Source organism: Theropithecus gelada, chromosome 1 (assembly GCF_003255815.1).
Source record: "Theropithecus gelada isolate Dixy chromosome 1, Tgel_1.0, whole genome shotgun sequence".
Lineage (NCBI taxonomy): Eukaryota > Metazoa > Chordata > Mammalia > Primates > Cercopithecidae > Theropithecus > Theropithecus gelada.
The window spans coordinates 138394561-138417639 of NC_037668.1; the positions used below are offsets into that span (position 1 = coordinate 138394561).

The 23079-nt window shown below is 34.6% G+C and overlaps 1 protein-coding gene across 5 annotated transcripts in view; it reads left to right on the top strand.

Annotated features, from left to right (window-relative positions):
• The window catches only part of CDC42BPA (CDC42 binding protein kinase alpha), a 332255-nt gene that overhangs the window by 144295 nt on the left and 164881 nt on the right, over positions 1 to 23079 (top strand). For all 5 annotated transcript variants that reach the window (XM_025383741.1, XM_025383503.1, XM_025383585.1 and 2 more), the window contains exons 6-9: positions 6378 to 6471; positions 17747 to 17947; positions 19567 to 19815; positions 22421 to 22500. In XM_025383741.1, the coding sequence (XP_025239526.1) occupies positions 6378 to 6471; positions 17747 to 17947; positions 19567 to 19815; positions 22421 to 22500 (624 nt within the window). The remainder of the gene's footprint in view (positions 1 to 6377; positions 6472 to 17746; positions 17948 to 19566; positions 19816 to 22420; positions 22501 to 23079) is intronic.

Sequence of the window (23079 nt, forward strand, 5' to 3'; positions counted from 1 at the left end):
CATAATGAATAGGAAAAAGGAAAGCCAAAAAAAACTTTTGGATAACTTCTTTTCAGCACTCAAATTCCTTTTAAGAATTGATCATACATTTCAGTGGTAATGTAAGGACAAGGACTTGCATTTTCTTGGAGCAGGTATAATCATGATAGATAACTTTATGCTTATGACCTTCATTATTTAAAAAGATTTTACCAAATATGGAATGCAAAACATTTTCTAGGAGGCCTCTAGTTTTTATTCTTATGTAATATTGTAAGATGCCAAAACCTTAGCTCAGTGATCAAATTATTTGTACAGAGAATAGGTGTACGTTTACTACCTCCTTTTCTTTGATCTTACTTCTTCAAAATGTTAGAACCTTTTGGGTTTGTGGGTACTGTCAGTTAAGCGTAACCTTCTTTCCATTCAGGTAACACTTGAGAACTTTTTCTGTTCCTGCTCTCTTGAGCCCCCCGCCCCCCAAGTTTGAATGAAGTATCTATGCTTGTTATACTACCTATTGAGAGCATCCTTATGAAGTAATTAAGAGCATTCTTTACTTAGTTGATAGGTGTTGGTCAGCAGAGGCATTGAGACACCCCCACTCCTGCCCCTAGTGAGCACTAATGGGAATTGGAATGTGTGACTTCTCTTTGTTTACGCTTTAGAGTACAAAAAGAACCAGGGTGGTCCTTGTGTAAGTTTGGCCTAGTTCACATCATACTTTGTATCCCTTCTCCCCAAACATTTTTCTTATGACTACTATAAATTTAGATTTAAATGAAGATAATAGGTAAGTCTGAAGGAAAAAGAAAACCACAGAAGGCCAAGCTGTAGTCTTGGTCGAATGTTTTCTTTTGCTCGAGATGATAAAGTATGTGAATTTATGTAAGTTTTATGCCTTATGTTTGCCTGGTAATTTAGTGCATATTCTGCCCAGCTAGATGGAAAAGCCATTTTCTCTTCTACCCTATGAATCCTTTAAATTCTGCCTCATACCAGCATTACATGTTCTATTGCCTGATCCCCAAAACAAAAATAAAACTTAAATATTTTCAAACACAACAGATGACTAGGGAAAATAAATAGCCCACCCTCCTGAGGTCTCATTATTTCGAAGGTTAGGAGAGTTTCCTTCTGCCCAAGTAGTGACCATTTTAAGAACAGAGAGACTTCTTTTTCAGCCATGGAATAAAATGAGTAAGGATGTGGAGTGAGTCAGTAGGCTACATACTTTATTAAATGTATAATTGTACTCATTGTTGAATAAACAGAGACCAGTTAATATTGTCATTTTAACATCATGGTGCTTATCTGTGATATTGATAACCGTTAACTGTTTGGACTAAAATATATTGCTGACTGCAGATGATCTTAGTGGTTTAATGAAAACATTTTCATATTCTTTGATTAAATGATTCAGACATTTACACATGTATTTTTGGTTTTTAATTAATTTTAATCAAACAGTACTTAATACAGTAAAGAAAAAACTAATATTAAAAAGGTTATATTGAAAAATAGTCTCTCCAGCATACCTCTTATGCCTGTTCCCTAGTGGCAGCTATATTCAATTCTTTTTTTAAAAGTTATTTAGCCCCTTATCTCTAATGTCCTGATGTGTTGATGTTTCTAGATTTGTGAATTTTGGACAGTTTGTAAAGACTTCTGTTGACTGCCTTCTATGCTAGTGGAGGATTTAGCTGTCTATATTCCTCTTTCTACTTTTCCTTCCTGCATTCTCTCACTATAATTTTATCACTGTTTTTGCTCTTCTTGGTAGATAATGGTTGCATTTTTGAGACTTTGTAAATATTGTTTATTGCTGAGCCAAGAAATGTACTATAATTTTTTCCTTTCTTATTTCACTATTTTTCCTATAATTAATAATAGGCTCAAATTTGTTTTCAGTTGTTTGTCAATACTCTTAAAATTTCCTTTTATATGTACCAAATGCCTAACAGTACATTTTGAAGTATTCTAGTACATCAAATCATGTATCAAGTCAATTTAGTTCCTTTCTCCCAACCTTGTAGGCAGTTATAATTCAGCTTCCTTGGCTCCACATTATTTATCATACGTATGTTCTCCATCTTTGAAAATTGTGTTGACACCCATCATCTTCTATTGTCTTTTCTTATATTCACTTGTGGGTTTCTACCTTTTAATTCTTGTATTGCCATTTTACTGTGGTTCTGGAGGGAGCAGAGATAAACATGTTTACTCCCAATAATATTTTTGGGGTGATGAGGGAATAAGAAGAAGGATTTCTGTTTTCTACTTTCATGTACTCCTGTAGTGCATAGTGTTGCAGTTAATTCAGTGCTGTTGCGTGCTGTAAATGTTTAATTAATGCTTATTGAATGTTTTACTTTGTCAGTTGTTACATTCTTGTCCCAGCCCTCACTCTACCCCCAACATGCTTATGGGATCCTGAAATTTAATTTCCTAAAACCTGTCTTTCTCTCAGCTGCTAATATATATAGCATAAAATTATTTATACAAGAAGACTATGTATTGATTTGGAAGAAAATGTGAAGTGATGAGAGTAATGTTGGGCCCTTTGCATTTTAGTGATTTATTGAGAGTTTACTGAAAGTTTTGAAACTAGGATGTGGTTTCCAGAGTCTGAATTTTAAAAAATTTAGTTAGGGGTGTGTGTGTGCGCGTGCGTGCGTGAACACGCGCACTTGAAAAGAGATGGGGGTCTTGCTCTGTCACGTAGGCTGAAGTGCAGCGGCATGATCATGGCTCACAACAGCTTCGAACTCATAGGCTCAAGTGATCCTTCCACCTCAGCCTCCTGAGTAGCCTCCTGAATAGCTGGTACCACAGGCATGCACCACCACGCCTAAGTTTAAATTTTTTTTTTTTTTTTAATAGAGACAGAGTCTCACTATGTTGCCTATAGATTAGATGTGTAAGTTCTCTGTGGAAAATAATTCGTAACTGAAGAATATAAAAGAAGACTTACAGGTTTAGTGTACACAGAGATAGGAAGTGTCATATTGCAAAGATGTCAGTTCTCTTCAGATTAATCTATAAAATCATGATTCCCATAAAAATTTCAGTATGTGTTATAGAACATATTAAGCTAATTCCAGCATTGATCTAGAAGAGTAATGGCAATTAAAAAATATGCTTTACTGATATGAAGCTCATTATTTTATAATTAAGACACTGTGGTATTGGTGCAGGTAGAGGCATATTGATAGGGTGGCCATTCATCTTGGCTTGTGTGGAAGAGTTCCAATTTATGCCTGTTATCCTGGCAATTATTAATAGGCCCCCTTTCACTCTAAAGATTGTCAACTGAAAAAAAATATAGAGAGTAATAAGTAGTATTTTTGCTCTTCTTGAGAGTCCTGAAACAAACCCACTAAATTTATGACCTATGTGGTATTAGATAATAGTGGTGAAAAGGTATCATTCAGTAAATAGTGCTGGGGTAGAAAGAAATGTAACTGCCCTTTATCTCACACTACACACAAAAATTAATCCCAGGTAGATTTAAAAACTTGAAAAGTAAAACTTTAAAAGTTACACAAGAGAAAATTAGGACACTATCCTTATGATATCTGGGAAGATAGAAATCATAGTATAAATTATAAGACTACATTAGTATATATATATATATATATATTTTTTTTTTTTTTACAAATAAGAAGGACATTAAAAGCAATGGAAAAACAAGCCCACATGCAGGGAAAAGAGATTTGTAACACATAATAAAGAACTAAGTTTGAGTAAATAGAATCCCTGAAGATTAAACAAAAAACAGTGTGCATACAGTTTTTAAAACGGCAAGGGATATTAACAGGCATTTTATAGAAGAAGAATCTAAGATGACCAATGATACCAATGATAATATGAAAAAGGTTCTCAACTGTACTCGTAATCATGCTAGCAAAGTTGAAGATGTCTGTATCTTTCATCTCAGAAATTTCACTTCTACATCTGTAGTCTGGAGAAGCATTCACATATGAGTACTAGAAGACAATTATTAAAATATTCATCTCAGCATTCCGTGTTTTAACAAAATAAAAATGGGAAGCAATCAAAATTCCATTATCAGGAGAATTGATAAATTTTGACATGTATATAATTAAAATTAAAATTAATGAATCAAAACAATATGTTCCAAAATAGATAAGTTTTAGAAACATATATATATATTTTTTTCTTTTGGAGACAGTTTCTCATTCCATCACCCAGGCTGGAGTGTAGTGACACAATCATGGTTCACTGCAGCCTTGACCTCCCAGGCTCAGGTATCTTCCCACTTCAACCTCCCAAATAGCTGGGACCTCAAGCATGTGCCATCCTGCCTGGCTAACTTTTCATTTTTATTTTTTGTAGAGAAGGGGTCTCACTGTGTTGCACAGGCTGTTCTTAAACTCCTGGACTCAAGTACTCCTCCCTCCTTGGCCTCCTTTGGTCTCCCAAAGTGCTGGGATTATAGGCATGAACTATCACACCCGGCTGATGAAGCATAGTATTTGAATCAAACCAAGCTGCAAAAGGCAATACACAGTTTGGTGTCATTTATGAAGTTTAAAGACATTTAAAGCGTACATAGTTTTGTGATGTTGTATATAGGCATAATAGTATAAAATATGCATGGATACAGTAAACACCAAATTTAGGATAGTGGCTGTGTCTGGGTAGTGGAGGGAAAGGATGAGATCAGGAATGGTTATAGAATACTTATGTTTTTCAGTACTATCTGTGATGTCTTGTTAACTTTTAGTATTTTCTATTTTATTTATATAGTATTATGAATAGAGTATATTCACATTAATATGCTTTATGTATATGTATATATTTTATACTTACTGCCTATAAAATAAGCAAAGATATTATTGATGCATATAAATCCATCTTTGCAATTCCTTTAATCTCCTTTACAATCTAAGAAATACTATACCAGTAGAAGTAATTTGTAGTGACTGTATAGCTTAATTTTTAAGATAAATAATAAAATATTTTTTCCTCATCCAAAAATGGTCTTAGTAATTGCTAAGCTTCCTTCCAGAACTAAGCTGTACTCCTTTGATGTTTCCCCTACAGCAGAAGATCTTTTTGAAAGGTTAGGATAAAGTCAAATGTTGAGGATTATAAAGCTAATTCCCTATACAGATTGTTGTTTTCAATCTGCCTGTCTGTTTAGCAACCATCTATCATCTACAATAGGTGTTTGAAAACTTTTTCTATAAACTGCCAGAGAGTAAATATATTAGGCTTTGTAGACCATGTGGTCTGTGTCACAACTACTCACTTTGCCATTGTAGTGTGAAAGCAGATATAGGCAATACCTAAATGAATGGGCACAGCTGTGTTTCAATAAAACTTTATTTACAAAAACAGGCAGCAAGCTAGATTTGGCCGTGGGCCATAATTTACTGACTTGTGATTTACAACACACTCAGAGAAATTGCTTCAGTAATCAAAGTAATATTGTTATAATATTTTACCCATATTATGGGTGGTAAAACTGAGGCATAGAGATCTTAAATGGCATTATTCAGGTTAAATTGAAGTAGCCCTCCCATATTCCTGTAATTTACATGGTAATATAATTTTTTAAAAATATGTATAGGTTCTCCAAAGATTCTTTTTCTTCCTCTAAAAGTAGAGTGAGTTGGGTGGGTATAATTTCTTAGTTATTCACAATTACAACCTTTAGTATGATTAGAAGCTTAATATTGTTAAGTCCCTGAGAATCTTCTTTACAGAACCATTTTATATATGATAATTTTTTAAAGGTTTGCATTCACATGCAAAAACAAATACAAAAGCTGGTATATGATATAGTTTAGATTTGAATATCTTACACACCATTGACTTAACGTCCAAAGACAGTGAAAGCTTTAAATAATATAGACAATCTATTAGGCAGTTGTTTTAGTTCTTCTGTAAAATCAACTTTATGAAGCAATTTCTTTGTGTTGTCATGACCTGCAGTAATTGAGACTTTATCTATCTGCAGTTATCTTAGGGTCTAGAAAGTATATTTTTCCCTGTCCAGTTTCATGGGCTAGAGGATAGTATTTTTTATGGTTATCAGGTAATGATGACTCTTCTGTATGCAGAAAGTAGGTCTACCATAGTGACATTGGTATCTGTGTAAATCAAAAGGAAAGATAGTAAGATTATTTAACCAGAATGAAAATAACCACACTACCTTTTATCTCCAGAAGAATACTGAAATTACATGTGTTTGAGAAAGTTTTAATATGAATCAGAACCAGGATTTGACTTAATAAAGTAATTAAATAGATGTTCTTAGAATATTACTTTTAAAATAAGTTGAGATTTTTTTTCGACAAAAAGAATACCTTACCAAGCAACGAATTGTTCATTTTTCCACTAAAAATTGAATGTATTTATTTTTTCAGAGACATTAAACCTGACAATATACTGATGGATATGAATGGACATATTCGGTTAGCAGATTTTGGTTCTTGTCTGAAGCTGATGGAAGATGGAACGGTAAATAAAGATAAATACTAAATTATTTTATTCACAGACGTTTCCCTTGCTATTTGTCTTTTATATCTGTTTTAGAAACCATCTATTTATACTGTCTACCCGTCCATCCATCCATTTGTCTATCTATGCTCCACCTCCTTCCACAAAGGGATTTGGGCATACTTATAATGGGGTTTGTCTAAAAAGTCACAAGTCATTTCAGCTGCTTATATCAAAGATCTTAAGACTGATAAAATATACCCTTTATGAGACCCTTGTTTGCTCCTTCTTTAGCTGGTGACTTCTGTTGTATTTCAGATATTTCGAAGTTCACCGGGGGTAAAAGAACTAAGTCTCACATAGAAAAAGAAAATGCAACTTTGTCTTCACTTTTACTTTTTTTTGTTCTTTCTTTCCTAATTGCCTCGTTATTCTCAGGGACAGTGTTCAACAAATGAATCCTTTTTTCAGAGAGTTTACAAGTTGATTTAGTTTCATGTTCCCATTTGCTTAACTTTTGCTAAGCTTAAATCCCTTGGTTTTTTTTTGTTGTTGTTTGTTTACTTAATAGCTGGGCATGGTGGTGGGCGCCTGTAGTCCCAGCTACTCAGGAGTCTGAGGTGGGAGGATCTCCTGAGTGCAGGAGGCAGAGGTTGCAGTGAGCCAAGATTGCACCAATGCACTCCAGCCTGGGCAACAGTGAAGTCCTGTCCCCCACTCCCTCACCCCCACAACCAACCCCCCTCAAAAAAAAAGCTGGGCATGGTGGCTCATGCTTGTAATCCATTGGGAGGCTAAGGCAAGAGGATCACTTGAGCCCAGGAGTTCAAGACCAGCTTAAGCAACATAGTGAGACTCTGTCTCTATTTTAAAGAAAAAAAAATAAGTTTATATGCCACAGTTTTATTCTGTTATTTTTTTTAACTTCATTTTTTTTCTGGCCGTATAGGAGAGATCCAAAAATATATCAGTTTAATTGACAGAAACTTTTTGGAGAACAGTTTAGTATAATACATTCCAAAAGCCATGAAAATGTCACATTAGACCAGTAATTTTAACTTTGGAAAAATTTTATTCTTTTTGTTTTTTTAGACGAAGTCTCACTCTGTTGCCTAGGCTGGAGTGCAGTGGTGTGATCTTGGCTCACTGCAACCTCCGCCTCCTGAGTTCAAGTGATTCTTCTGCCTCAGCCTCCCAAGTAGCTGGGATTGCAGGCAAGCGCACCATGCCTGGCTAATTTTTGTATTTTTTGTAGAGATGGGGTTTCACCATGTTGGCCAGGCTGGTCTCAAACTCCTGACCTCAGGTGATCCACCCACCTCAGCCTCCCAAAGTGCTGGGATTACAGGCATAAGCCACCGTGCCCGACCGACTTTGGAAAATTTGTCCTACAGTGATAACTTTGTTAAAAAGAATTATGTGACTTCTGCCTCTGGCCATGATGGAAGGAATAAATTGGTACCAAATTAGCACCCCCACTATAAGGAACTGTAAAATTGGATACAGTAGTTGAAACAACTGTTTTCCAGCAGTGAACAACAGGCAGCATATGCTATTATCCCTGACATAAATGAACTCATGAGGTATTCCTCACGATTGTGCAAAGACTGGGACATTTCCTGACTCTGATGCAGAAAGCTAGAGTGAAAGCAGAGCTGGACTACCTGCAACAGCTGGAATATTCAGGGCTTAGCATTGGAGAAGAAGGAGTTGTACAGAGAGAGGGCATAAAGTACCTCATGAAGGTTGGGCTGTGCATTGTACTACAAGACCATATGAGGCTTGACAATAGCAGATGATAGCATTTGAAAACAGACCAGAATACTAATCATCAAGCAGATCTCCCAGGTGAGAAACAGTGCTAGGGGAAATTGAATTTTCAGCCCTGGAGAGCCAGCTAACAACCTTTGTATCACCTAAGACCTACTCTAACCCTGACTAACAACCTAAGTCCAAGCCCTGATAAGATCCACAGAGTTTGGAAGTCTTCCTTCCAAGTAGAGGGTCTTACGACAAATCTTAGATTTTTGTATGAACCTACAATCACAGAGTATATGTAAGCCAACTCAGGGTCAAGGAGATCAGTCAGTAATTTTTTTATGTGCTTACATAATTATTTTTCTTCATAAGAAGGTAACAAACTCAATACTCTCTATAACATCTTATTCACAATGATCAGGATTCAAAAAAAAAAAAAAATCACTGAACCAAACAAAAATGGGAATGTGGATAGTGATGCAGAGTCAGATAAAAGCAGTCAGTAGAGGCCTGGCTGGCACACATGTTGGACTTAGCAGACGGAGACTTAAAGAAGTGATCATAGGTCAGGCGCAGTGGCTCACGCCTGTAATCCCAGCACTTTGGGAGGCCAAGGTGGGTGGATCACCTGAGGTCAGGAGTTTGAGACCGCCTGTCCAACACAGTGAAAGCTTGTCTATACTAAAAATACAGAATTAGCCGGCCATGTCAGATGTGGTTAAAGTGCTGAAAACTAAAGATAAAGACATTTAAAAGCAGCCAGAAGGAAAGACGTATTACATACAGAGGAGAAATGGTAAGGACTGCTGACCTCTCATGAGAAATCATGGAGTGATATCTTTAAAGTGCTGAAGGAAAAAAATGTGTAAACAGGTTTCTGTATTAAGAAAAATATCCCTCAAAAATGAGGGTAAATTAAAGACATTTTCAGATAAATGGAAGATGAGAAAATCTCTAGCAGGCCTGGATGCTAAAGAATGTCCTCCATGTCAAAGGAAATGATACTGTTTGGACATTTGGATTTATAGCATAAAAAATATCATATGCAGTAAATAAGTGGGTAAAGAAAATGTCTATACTGTCTCTCTTAATTTATGTAAAAGGTACCTGACTGTTAAAAGCAAAAATAATGTAATGTGTAGTTATTTGTAATTTGGGGTTTGTGACATGTAGAAGTAAAGGATATGACAATAGTCACATAAACAATGGAAGATGTGTATATGGAATTATACTGCTCTAGGATAATTGTATGTATGGAGTATAAAGTGAGAAGTGGGTAGTGCCAGGTATGACATTGGAAGAGGGAAATAGCATGGTAGTGTTGCTGAGTTGAGAAAACAGAGATTAAAATCAGGGAGGCTTTGGCATCTGAAAGTTGGGGCCACCATTTCAGAGAGGATAGAGCTGCAGGGAAAAATAACTTCACGGAGAGAGCTAGTCCTGCATGTTACAAGCCCAGTGGACTCAAAGCTGGAGATAGAGTCCCTGTAGTCTGATGTTTGCCATTCTAAATTCCTTTTGAATGCATTTGAAATGCAAATTCCAGAATGCATGAGTAGTATTTCTGTCTCTATGAGTTTCCTCCAATTATATTTGTTCCTGAAAGTCTGGTGTGTCTTCCCAGTCATTCATTCTGATTTTGCTGGACGATAGGATATTTTATGTTTTGTTTCTAGCACACTTATTGGTGAACTCAAAATGGTTTTCTTGGATGTAATATCACGTTGGACTTCCATTTTCAAAACCATAGGCTTGCACTTACAATACCAGCACTTTGGGAGGCCAAGGCGGGAGGATTGCTTAAGCCCAGGAGTTTGAGACCAGCCTGAGCAACATGGCAAGACCTCATCTCTACAAAAAAATAGTTAGGCGTAGTGGCATGCACCTGTAGTCCAGTTACTCAGGAGGATGAGATGGGAGGATCACTTGAGCTTAGAACCTGGTCAAGGCTGCAGTGACTGTGATGGTGCCATTGCACTTCAGCCTGGGTGACAGCAAGATCTTGACCCCAAAATAAATAAATAAAAAATAAAAATAAGTAAAAATTTAAAAAACACTATAATGAAGAAACCTTGTTTTATTTTAGATTTTTACATTAATTTTTAGATTTTATTGTCTTATTTTTTGAGGCAGGGTCTTGCTCTGTCACCCAGGCAAGTGCAGTGGTGCTTTGAGCATTTCATTTACTTACATATTTCCTATAACCATATTTGTGCTGCTGTCTCTTAATTATTTATTTTTAGATACTATCTCTTAATTTCCTACCATGGTAGATGAGGATTCAGGTCTCTTGCTCTGCTCTTGCCCAACCAGTACACTTCCTCTCTGTCCTCCCAATGTAATTATCACACAATCCCTCATTAAATCCTGTTCAGTATTTTATTATGATGATACAAATACTCATTGCCATGGCATACAATTTGTTTTAATTGCATTTCTTTTCTTCAAAACCTTTTTATTCTTCCTGGTGTAAGTGACCACTTTGCTCTGCTTAATTTTCCGTGTAATTTTCACCAATTTATCCTCAAACTCTCCACCATGTTGAATTACTTAGTAAAAGGAATTTAGCAGCTCCTTTTTTTCCCATGGAGATATTCATACTGGAGTCTTGCATTCTCCTAATCTGGACTATTTGTTCTAGAGACCTACCGCAGAGGTACTATCCTAGGACTACCTTTCATCATCTTCATGGAATTTACGTTGTTCTCTAGTATCGGACTGTGTTTCCTGGATCCCATTTGATGATAGCTGCCTGAGGAAGGTTCCATTGGAAGTAAATATTTCATAATCTTCCATGTCTGAAAAATGCCTTCATATTTTATTGATAATTTGTCTGGACATAGTATTCTAGATTTGAAACTATTTTTCTCTTAGAATTTAGAAGGCATTATGTTGTCTTTTAACTTACAGTGTTGCTATTAAGACATCTGATGCCATTCTGAGTCTCAGTCCTTTTATTACAGCCGTTCTCTCTATCTTTGGAAGCTTTTAGAATGTTTTATTTATTCCCAGTGTCCTGAAATGTTATGATTGTTGACTTTGTGTGGGTCATTATTTATTATCTGGACAGCTGCCTCAAATCTATGAGGCTTTCCCAAATTTGTGACTTTTAAATTAAGTTTCAACTTGCTTTTTCTCTTATGTCTCGGTCAAAACCGTACCAGCTGAATCACTTTACCTTAAGAAGTCAATTTCTGGTGGTGAAGTGTTTGCTATAATTCTTTTTCTTGCTCTAAAATTATCTTGGCTATTCTTGGCCCTTTATTTTTCTCTGTGATTGTTAGGATTATCATATTGGTTTATATCCATACATGTACACACATGTGAACAATCCTTCATAAACACTGGCTTATGTATTTAAGACCTGTCATTGAAATTAGAGCTTAATTTTGGGGACATTTATGTCTACAACATGGACTCTTCTTATCTATGAATGTTGTGTTTCTTTTTATTGTTTCAGGTTTTCTTTTATGTCTGTTAATACAGTTTCATAATGTTCACTATTAATCCATTACCCAGATGAGTTAGATTTGCTCCTAAGTGACTTGTGGATTTTTTTATGTTACCTGTATTATAAATGATACTTGTTTAAATTTGCAGTTTAATAGCTTGTTGCTCTTCTTTAGGATTAGAATTGATGTTGTATATTCATCTTGAATATAGCAATCTTGCTAAATTTTATCAGTTTAAAATAGTTTATAGATTCTTCTAGATTTTTCATACAATAAATCATGTAATCCATAAATTATGACAAACTTTGGGTTTGTTTCTCAACAATCTTTATATGTGCTTTTTTCTTTTCCTCCTGCCATGGAGTCTAATGACCTTCAGTACAATGTTAAATAGGTGCAGTGATGTTGTTTCTGTAGCTTCAAATTAGTTTAATGTTTGCAGTTAGCTTTTGGTATATATCCCTTATCAAATTAAGAAATTTCTTCTCATTTCTGATTACTGGAGTTTTTCTGTTATGATTCTGGTTGAAATTAAATTACTTTTCTGCATCCATCAAGATAAGGTTAGGTTGTTTTTCCTTTAATCTGTTAATCTGATAAATGACAGCTTCTCCATTGTTAAATCATTCATCCTTTGAGTATGTAACTTTATCAAGATGTTATATTGCAGTATTTTAACAGATTGCTAGTTGACTCTGCTACCATTTTGTATAGTATTGTTACCTGGCATTCTTACATGACATTAGTCATATCTCAGACTGGAGTATAATTTTTTTTTCTTAAATTGTTCTTGTCTGATTTTTAGATTTAAGTCATTTTAGCTTTATAAAATAAACAGAGGACCCATATATTCCCCTTACCCATTTTGGCTCTAGAACAGTTTATAATACAGTTATCTGTTAACTTATATCATTGGTAGAATTTACTTTTAAATCACCTTAGCCTGGGTGAAGTTTTGTTTTCTTCAATTTTATTTTGTTTTGCAGATAGATTTTGTACTATCGATTCAAATTTTTAGTGATTATAGGTCTGTTGGATTTTCTGTTTCTTCCTGAGTTTTAATATGTTATAGTCTTTTTGATGAAAATTGTCCATATTCTCTGAGTTTTCAATTTTACTGCCATAAAGTAATTCAGACCGCCTTCTTCCTAGTTTTAACGTCTCTGTTACAGTGTAGTTTTGCCCCCCTTTTCCTAGTATTGTTTATTTCTGCTTCTCTTTTCCTGCGTAAGTTTTGATACAGAGCATTCTACTGTTCAATTCTAAATATTTTCCAACTTAAGTTAGAATTCTTCTGTGGACCACTATTTAGTGATATGCCTTTTAATATCCATAGTATTAGATTTGTGTGTTTGGTTAGTTCTTCCTGGTTTCAGTTTACTGTAGATTGGGTCTATTTGGTATTAGGTTTTTTTGACATTTTTTGAAATTTGTTTTGTGATTTTGTAACAGGCCAGTTTTTATATGTTCTCTGTTTATTTGAAAAGAATACTGTTTTTTTCTAACTTTTGGGTACAGATATATATGCACATAAGATTTAAATTGTTAATTTTGTCATTCAGCTTTTTTGTGTTCTTAACGATTTTATTTCTCTGCTCTGTTATTCATTGTTTAAAAATCCTTATGATGGTAAATTTATTAACTTTTCTTTGTAATCATCAGTGTTTTGCACAGCTCTTTTGTAGCTGTGCCTGTTAGGTATATATTATTCAGAATTTGCGTTTCTTCCAGGGTATTTTCTTTTATATTAATGAGTTTTTAAAAAAAAATCTTACAATGATTTTGACATTAGAATATATTTAACTGATATTACTGTAGCTATCTTAAGTTTCTTTTCTTTATCATATGCCTCATATATCCCTTTCCATCCGTTTACTTTCAACTTTCCGGTGTCCTGATGTTTTAAGTGCATCGCTTTTAAACAGATGATTGCTGATGTTTTTCCCATTTGTTCCTTTTAGTTTTGTGTGTTGTGCAGTGTAACAGTTTTGTTTAATAGGTGAATTTAATCCATTTATAAATTTTGTGATTATTAATACACTTATTTCTAGTATCTTATATGCTATTTATTATTGGTTTTGCTTGTTTCTTTGCATGTAGGCTTGAGTTTGTTTTCTTCTTTCTTGCCTTCTGTTGACTTGGTCCAGTTTAGCTTTTAAATTTCTCTCTATTTGTTTGGAAGTTACATATTCTAAGTATTTTAGTGTTTATCATCACATTTTTAAACATTTATAGTTTACCTACTGTCTATAGAGTTAATCAGTTTTTCTGCCACATTCCCAGTCAAAACAAGAAACTTAGATTACTTTACACTGTAATTAACTCAACGTAACACTCACAACAAAAATTAACTCAAAATGGGTCAAAGACCTAAATGCAAAAACTAAAACTATGAAACTCTTAGAAAAAAAACAGAAGTGATAACTTTATGACATTGGATTTGGCAGTGATTTCTTGGGGATGACACAGCATTACAGGCAACGAAAGAAAAAAAATAGATAAATTGAGCAATATCTCTATTAACACTTCTATGCATCAAAGGGCACAGAGTGAAAAGGCAACATATGGAATGAGAGAAAATATTTGCAAATCATACGTCTGATAACAGGTTAGTCTCTAAAATATGTAAAGAACTCCTACAAGTCAGCAACAAAGAACAAAGGATCCTGTTAAAAAATGGACAAGGAATTTTATTTTATTTTATTTATTTTATTTTATTTTATTGTTGAGATAAAGTCTTGCTCTGTTGCCTAGGCTGGTGTCAGTGGTGTGATCTCGGTCCACTTCTCCTGCCTCAGCCACCCGAGTAGCTGGGATTACAGACATGCATTACCATACCCAGCTAATTTATTTATTTATTTTTTTGTAGAGACTGGGTTTTGCCCTGTTGGCCAGGTTGGTCTCAAACTCCTGACCTCAAGTGATTCTCCCACCTCAGCCTCCCAAAGTGCTGGGACAAGGAACTTAAATAGACATTTCTCCAAAGAAGATATTTAAATGGACAATTAGCACATATAATTAGAGAACACTAATAATTAGAGAAACACAAATCAGAACCACAGGGATACACCATCTCACACTCAGCAGGATTGCTACTATCAAAAAAACAGAAAATAACAAGTGTTGTCAAGGGTGTGAATAAATTAGAATCCTTGGGCACTGTTGGTGGGAATGTAAAATATGGAAAACGGTATGGGTAGCTCTTCAAAAAATTGAAAATAGAATTACCATGTGATCCAGAGTTCCTCCTCTGGGTATATACCCAAAAGAAGTGAAAGCAGGGAGTTGAACATACATTTGTACACTCATTTTCAGAGCAGCATTGTTCACAATAGCCAAAGGGTGGAAGCAACCCGTGTACATTGACAGATGAATGGATAAACAAAATGTGCTGTATACATACAATGGAGTATCAATCAATTTTAAAAAGGAAGGCAATTCTGACATGTGCGACAACATGGATGAAACCTTAGGACATTATGCTAATGAAATAAGCCAGTTACAAAAGTACAAATATTTTATGATTCTACTTATGTGAGATAACTATAGTAATCAAGTTCAAAGAAACAAAGTACAATGGTGGCTGCCAGGGTCTAGGGGAAGGGGGAATGGGGGAATTACTGATGGATACAGAGTTAAAATTTTCCAAGATGAAAAAATTTTAGAGATGGATGGTGGGGACTAGTGGCACAACAGTGTGAAGGTACTTATGCCACTGAACTGCACACTTCTAAAAATCATTAAGATAGTAAATTTTATGTGTATTTTTACCACCGTTAAAAATAATAATTAAAAAATTTTAAAAACCTAAGAAATTTAGAATACTTGAATCCTCAGTAATATATATTTGTTTTTCCAGTGTTTTATTTCCAACTTTTGTTTTTTAGGGAGGTAAATTGGGTGTTTTTTAAAAATTTTTATTTTTCTATTTGTAAACTGACAAATTATAGTTATATACATTTATGGGGTAAATTTATTTTTCAGCCCTAAGGTAGTTACTCCTGTCTCTTTTTCTAGTCCTTGTCCTCCTCCTTCTTCATTGTGTTATCCAATTAACCACCATTTAGATGTATTAGTAAAGTTTACTAATATCTTTGTTCATAATTACTTCTAGTATCACGTTCTTCCATCTTGGTTAAATTTCTTGTTTTCCAAAGTATACCCTTTAGTACTTGTTTAGCTGAAAGGAAATATTAGTGATAGTTCACTCAGTCTTGTGTGAGAATGTATCATTTCTGTATCATAATTTAGGTAGGTAGGTAATATTATATTGACAATCATTTTGTCTTATCACTTTGAAGGTACAACTTCATTTTCTTCCCTTTGTCAGATGAGTAGATTGCAAAAATTTTCTCCCATTTCTTGGCTTGGGAACTTTTGGACCACAGAAGCGGTATGGATTTGCATCCCAAATGTTGAGACTATGTGATGTAATGTTACGAATTTCTACAGGAACAATATTTTTCATTCATCACACACAAGTCAAGATAGATAAAATGTCTTGTCCTTCTCTGCTTTGTGGAAGATTTTTATAATGTACCTTTTTTCTTAAGCAGTATACATTTTAGGGTGTGTATATAGGGAAGCCTTTGTCTTCAAACTCCCCACCTCATGTAAGCTAAGCATAAGGTCTTTTCGTCTGTTCCTTTGTTTTTGTTTTGTTCTTACCTTATATAAGTGTAAGGTATTCGCTTTTGTGTATGTTAAAATTCGAGAACCTAGGACATGAAAACCAACAATTCCCCAACCCCACTCAGCTCTAATGCTTATTCTTCTGATTTTTAAGCATTTCTTGATTACTGACCTCTAAGAATTTCTCTATGTAAAAAAGTTCTTTTATATGTTTATACAAATAATTGTTATATTTTAATCTAGCTTTTTTTTTTTTTTCCTTTTGAGACAGAGTCTTGCTCTGTTGCCCAGGCTGGAGTTCAGTGACGCAGTTTTGCTTACTGCAAGCTCCGCCTCCCAGGTTCACACCGTTCTCCTCCCTCAACCTCCTGAGTAGCTGGAACTACAGGCACCCACCACCACACCCGGCTAATTTTTTTGTATTTTTAGTAGAGATGGGGTTTCATCGTGTTAGACGGGATGTTTATATAGCATTTTTAAGAGTTTGTAATAGAAGGGTTTTTAAGTTATTTAATCTCATTACTAAAATGTAAGTCTCTCCTAATTATTCAGAATTGGAAATGTAGTCTAGAAAATCCAAAATATTAACTGATATTCTACTTTAGGAATGTTCATGTTTTGGATAAGTTCTTCTAAAACATGTAAAGGGTCAATAGTCTTTTACTTCAAAGTACCTTACAACAAATATACCCAGGATTTTTCTAGTTACCTGTTTTATTTTTTCTTCCACTTTTTTATAGAGACAGGGTCTTGCTATGTTGCCCAGGCTTGTCTCAAACTCCTGGGCTCACGTGTTTCTCCCACATTGACTTCCCTAAGTGCTGGGATTACAGATGTGAGCTACCATGCCTGGCTTTAATTACTATTTTCTAGTTAAACCTAACCTGCTATAACAAGCACTCAACTTTTTCTCTCTATTGGAACTTTAGTTTTTGAAGGATATGCCTCCTCTTTTAAAGTTTTTTAAATTAGTAAGTAGTTTGTTGTACATTATTGACATTTATTTTCTTAGGTTTCTATTAAGGAGTTTAAACATAATCTCCAGGCTTTTCATAGTGTTGGCCTAAATATCAGGAGCTTCCCCCCCATCTCATTGTAAAATTTTTATAGCTTCATTTTTTTTTACGTGTATAGGTTTGACAGGTAATTATCAATAATGAGTGTTCTAAACCAAATATTCAGTTTGTTGTTAATGGGTATGATGGTTTAAATTAAATTGTTCCTCTCAATGTCATCAGCTACGTAACAGCTGTATAGTGTTACGAAATCTGGAAAACTATTAATGTGGGGATAATACAAAGTTTAACATATATACAAGGATTATTATTTTTCAGATAATGACAAAGATGTGTTTATGAGATAATAATGTCTTGTGTATCTTTAAGTAGCTATTTTAAATTTAAAATTATTTTATTTCTAATATAGTAGATTAATAAAAATGTAAATTTCTTCAGGTTCAGTCCTCAGTGGCTGTAGGAACCCCAGATTATATCTCTCCTGAAATCCTTCAAGCCATGGAAGATGGAAAAGGCAGATATGGACCTGAATGTGACTGGTGGTCTTTGGGGGTCTGTATGTATGAAATGCTTTATGGAGAAACACCATTTTATGCAGAATCTCTGGTGGAGACATACGGAAAAATCATGAATCACAAAGTTAGTATATTTTACTTTTGTTCAAATTAATGTGGTAAATAACACATATAATAATATCATTTTTAAAGAGAAAATACTTTTCTAAAAACAGTGAACAGTCACATTTCTATCCTAGTACGGGACACGACAAACATAAATAGTCAAAAATCCATAAATTATTCATAAGTTACTAGTTCTCATTTTCTTGTATTTTATTAGAGATGCTGCTAAGTAGGAAATTAAGTGGTCTCTCAAGTAGAATAACAAAGGTCATAAGCAGAGAATTTAGATCATTGCTTACTATAGTATATGTATATAGTACATGTATAATCATGACTAGAATGTGTGTAAAAAAGAATTTTCAACTTTAGTAGTAATAAGTGCAATACAAATTTAAAATAAGAATGAGATACTTTTTTTCTTGTCAAATTAGCAAAGATCAAAAGACAAATAGTACTCTGTACCATAAATAATGCAGTGAGATGGGCATTCTAAGACATTAATAGGATTATAAATTGGTGTAACCTTTCTGTTCAGGAAGTATACAGGTATGCACCTAGAGCCTTAAAAAATGGTTAGAGGTTTTGATTGAGCAACTTCACTCTAGGAATCTATCCTATGACATTTTCAGTAGAACAAAGATATATGTACAAGGATACCTATTCTAATATTTATGATGATGACATTAGAAGCAACACAGATAACACTACAAGAACAAATTAATGAAACTTTAATATATTTAGTACTAAGTGAAATAGACTTCATAATAATAAGAAGAAAGGTTTTATTAGCAGTCTTAGAAGATTGTGAGCAGTTGCAAAAACCTAGAATATGAATATCCGATAGAAGGGGATAATCTGTTCTTTTTAATTTGTTCCAGTGAAGCAATTATGATTAGTTGCTTTACATATATAAAAATCAGTTTTATAGGGCTTATGTTTTTCTACCTGGTTGCAAAGACAATGTTTCAAGTAGTTACAAAGAGCTGAAAGACTGGAAATAGCAGCAAGGTTGTAAATAGCATGTACATCATTTGAATTAGAAAAGAATATTGTAGTATAACATTATATTTAACAGCACAGATTACAGCTTCAGTTCGAATTCTGGTTCTGCCACTTACTAGATGTGTAATGTTGAGAAAGTTATTTGAATTCTCTGTGTCTTTATTTCTTCTATAATAGTAGCATAGTAGGAGTACCTACCTAAAATGGTTGTTTTGAGGGTTAAATGAGTAACATACTTTAAATAGTGTCAGATACATATTATGTCCTTTAAAAATATTATTAATCATTAGTATGTAACTTATATGACCATTATCAATCATCTATGCTCGATTTAAATAGTGAGTCAAATTCCACTACTTTTAAGTAATTTCTCTTCATTCTGATAGCAGTTTAAGGTATAATGTATTCTTTTTTCTATAGCACATGCATGATAACTCATATATGAAATTAAAGTCCTAGGAAAATGATCATCTGTCATTCATCCCTGTATTCCTTTAGTATTAGTACTTTGCACCAACATACAGTTATTAAATATATTTAAAAGAAAATGTATTTTTAAGAAAATAAATAAGTCAGCCAACGTACTTAGTATGTTAAACACTGATTTATATTTTGTTTCTGTTTTTCACTGTTTAGGAGAGGTTTCAGTTTCCAGCCCAAGTGACTGATGTGTCTGAAAATGCTAAGGATCTTATTCGAAGGCTCATTTGTAGCAGAGAACATCGACTTGGTCAAAATGGAATAGAAGACTTTAAGAAACATCCATTTTTCAGTGGAATTGATTGGGATAATATTCGGAACTGTGAAGCACCTTATATTCCAGAAGTTAGTAGCCCAACAGATACATCGAATTTTGATGTAGATGATGATTGTTTAAAAAATTCTGTAAGTATGACACTGTGAAGAAGTTCTATCCCTCTGTTTCTTTCTAATATGGTTATATAGTAATTTTTTGGTTTATAAGTATTTTGCTAGGATGGTTTTACAATTTATCAGTTATCAGTCAGTGATCATGGCTTCCAGTGCTTATTCTGTCACAAATCAAATTAAGAAGAAAGTTAACTGAGGTGAACATAGTTATTTGTGACTAAGAACAAAATTAAAATTCAAAGTTTTACCTTTTAGATAAGTTATGCCATTAAGCTTCCTAAGAGAACAAATTAGATACTTAAAAAAGCAGATTTTATGATTGCAAAGTGAAGAGGTTGGCAAATTTCTCTCTAAAACCATAGAACTGGACAAAATTATCAAAAACAACCATGTCAGGGCTTGATACAACAATTGAAGAGAAATAAATTGAGAAGCATTTATTTGTGCAAAGCTGCTACTGAACTTTAGTTAAAGTCACATATACCACACACTTCCATCCCCACTACTGACTTGGTCTGGGACAGTAGTACTAGTAGCATGGAACTGGATAGAAAAATCAGCAGCTTTGCTGATACAGAGGGCAGATTCCAGGACTAAATACCCAAGCCCAGTGTGTTGCTGCTAACAATAGCTAACTTGGTAGGAAATCAATAGGGAAAATAGTCCACAGACGTGGTATAGCCCTGAGCTATAACCCTGCCTGAGGTGAATATCTGACCTCAAGCCAATTATTGGCCAGTCCACTAGCCAAATAATTCGACCATTCTTAGCTTGTGAGCCATGCCCAAACAGGCCAGCATAGTATATCGACCTCTGCTATAACCCTTTAGGTTATATGAGATTAAAATTTAGGAAAATAAGAACTTAAAATGTTTGTGCTTTTTGCCTTTTTAGTCGTCGTCGTCGTCGTCGTCATCGTCTTCTTCTTCTTTTTCTTCTTCTTCTTCTTCCTTCTTCCTTCTTTCTTCCTCCTCCTCCTTCTTCTTCTTCTTCTTCTTCCTTCTCCTCCTCCTCCTCCTCTTCCTCCTCTTCCTCCTCCTCCTTCTCCTCCTTCTCCTTCTCCTTCTTTTTTTAAACATTTTTTATTTGAGACAGAGTCGCTCTGTGTCTCCCAGGCTGGAGTGCAGTGGCATGATCTTGGCTCACTGCAAGCTCTGCCTCACGGGTTCACGCCATTCTCCTGCCTCAGCTTCCCGAGTAGCTGGGACTGTAGGCGCCCGCCACCACGCCCAGCTAACTTTTTGTATTTTTTGTAGAGATGGGGTTTCACCGTGTTACCCAGGATGGTCTCGATCTCCTGACCTCATGATCTGCCTGCCTCAGCCTCCCAAAGTGTTGGGATTACAGGCATGAGCCACTGCTCCCAGCCACTTTTTAGCCTTCTTAATTTGAGCTTTTATTTTTTTTTTTTTGCAGTTATTTTATTTACTATGGCTTTAATTCTGTACTAAAAATTTTTATGTTAATGTTATATGACTTACAATTTTTTAAAATTTTTGTGGGTACTTAATAGGTACACGTTATATTACTTTTCACTGAAACTGTTAATACTCTTTTCAGTACAATAAGCTGTGATCACTGTTTGATAACTGTAAACCATCCTAGTACTATATTCAAGGCAGATAAAAATTTCTCATACTTTCCTGTCTAAACTTCACAAAGAATAGTTAAATGGACTTCTCTTACCAATTTTTTATAAATAGAATTATGTTTACTGTTAACAAATTGTGAATCATTCCAAAATAAATACATAGTACAGTTGATTCTAATTATTCATGGTGTTTATGTTCTATATAGTTGCCTTGAACACTATTAGCTAATATTGAACCATTGCTCTGAGGGAAGTACAGGGTTAGGTTTCTGTGAGCCTCTGATCAACTGATCAGTATATAGTCTTGTTTTATGTGTGCTTCTCTTTAAAGACACTTTATATAATATGGTTGATTCATTAACACTGAACTCACCATTGAACTCACCACCAGCAGCACTGTAACTCGTGCCTGAATGAAGCTTTTCTAGCATATTATTTTCTCCGTAAAGGCAAGTCACTGTCCTCTTGTGCTAGGAACACTAGACAGTGCTTCAGCACTATGCTTGGGAGCCTTTTCAAGCAGTGAATCACATACAAAGGGCCCAAAAATGTGAAATGCATGACACCAAAGAGACCCTGTAAAGGACACTTGTTTATAATATGAGCGCTTAAATGAGAAGGCAGAGCCTCTCCTGTTCAACTTCAGCTGGGAATGTGAGCATAGGACATCTCAAATTTTTCTGTGCTCTGCACGTGTCTACAAATAATCATAAAATTACCACAAGTATTGATTTGGGGTTTACAAATAAATATTAGCTTCTATACAAATTTGCAAATACAGAGTACATGAATAATAATGACTGTATTCTCAATATTAGACTTTCCATCTTTAATTTAATTAGAATTTTAGAGTAGCAGTGTTCATGGTCTGAATTTTATATCACTAAACAACTATACCAAACTTATCAGTGTTTTAAAATTGAACAGTCAAAAATTTTTTTTGTTAATTTTTTTTGGCATTTTATATTTATAGCCAAGCCTACAGATCATAGCTATCTATTTCTTACCAGATGTTTTTTCCTCCTTTAGGAAACGATGCCCCCACCAACACACACTGCATTTTCTGGCCACCATCTGCCATTTGTTGGTTTTACATATACTAGTAGCTGGTAAGTTTGAAAAGTTAACATAGTTTGGGCGAGGTGCAGTGGCTCATGCCTGTAATCCCAGCACTTTGGGAGGCCAAGGCAGGCAGATCATGAAGTCAGGAGATTTGAGACCAGCCTGGCCAATATGATGAAATCCCATCTCTACTAAAAATACAAAAATTAGGTGGGCATGGTGGCGGGTGCCTGTAATCCCAGCTACTCGGGTGACCGAGGCAGGAGAATCGCTTGAACCGGGGAGGTGGAGGTTGCAGTGAGCCGAGACTGCGCCATTGCACTCCAGCCTGGGTAACAGAGTGAGACTCTGTCTCAAAAAAAAAAAAAAAAAAGTTAACATAGTTTGGACAATTTAAAGCAAATTAAATTGAATTGAGGTTGGTAAAAAATGTATGAGAAAACTGTAAATTAAAACTTTTTAAAAAATAGAATGAGCCTACTGCTGGAAATAGAAAGTTAAGCGTTGCAAAATTAGTAGAATACATGAAAATCTGAACTCGTTTTGGAGGGGAAAGAATGGAACAGAGAGCTCAGAATCTATTCCTTAGCAATGAAGCAGTAATTAGAAGAGTTTCATGCTGTTGA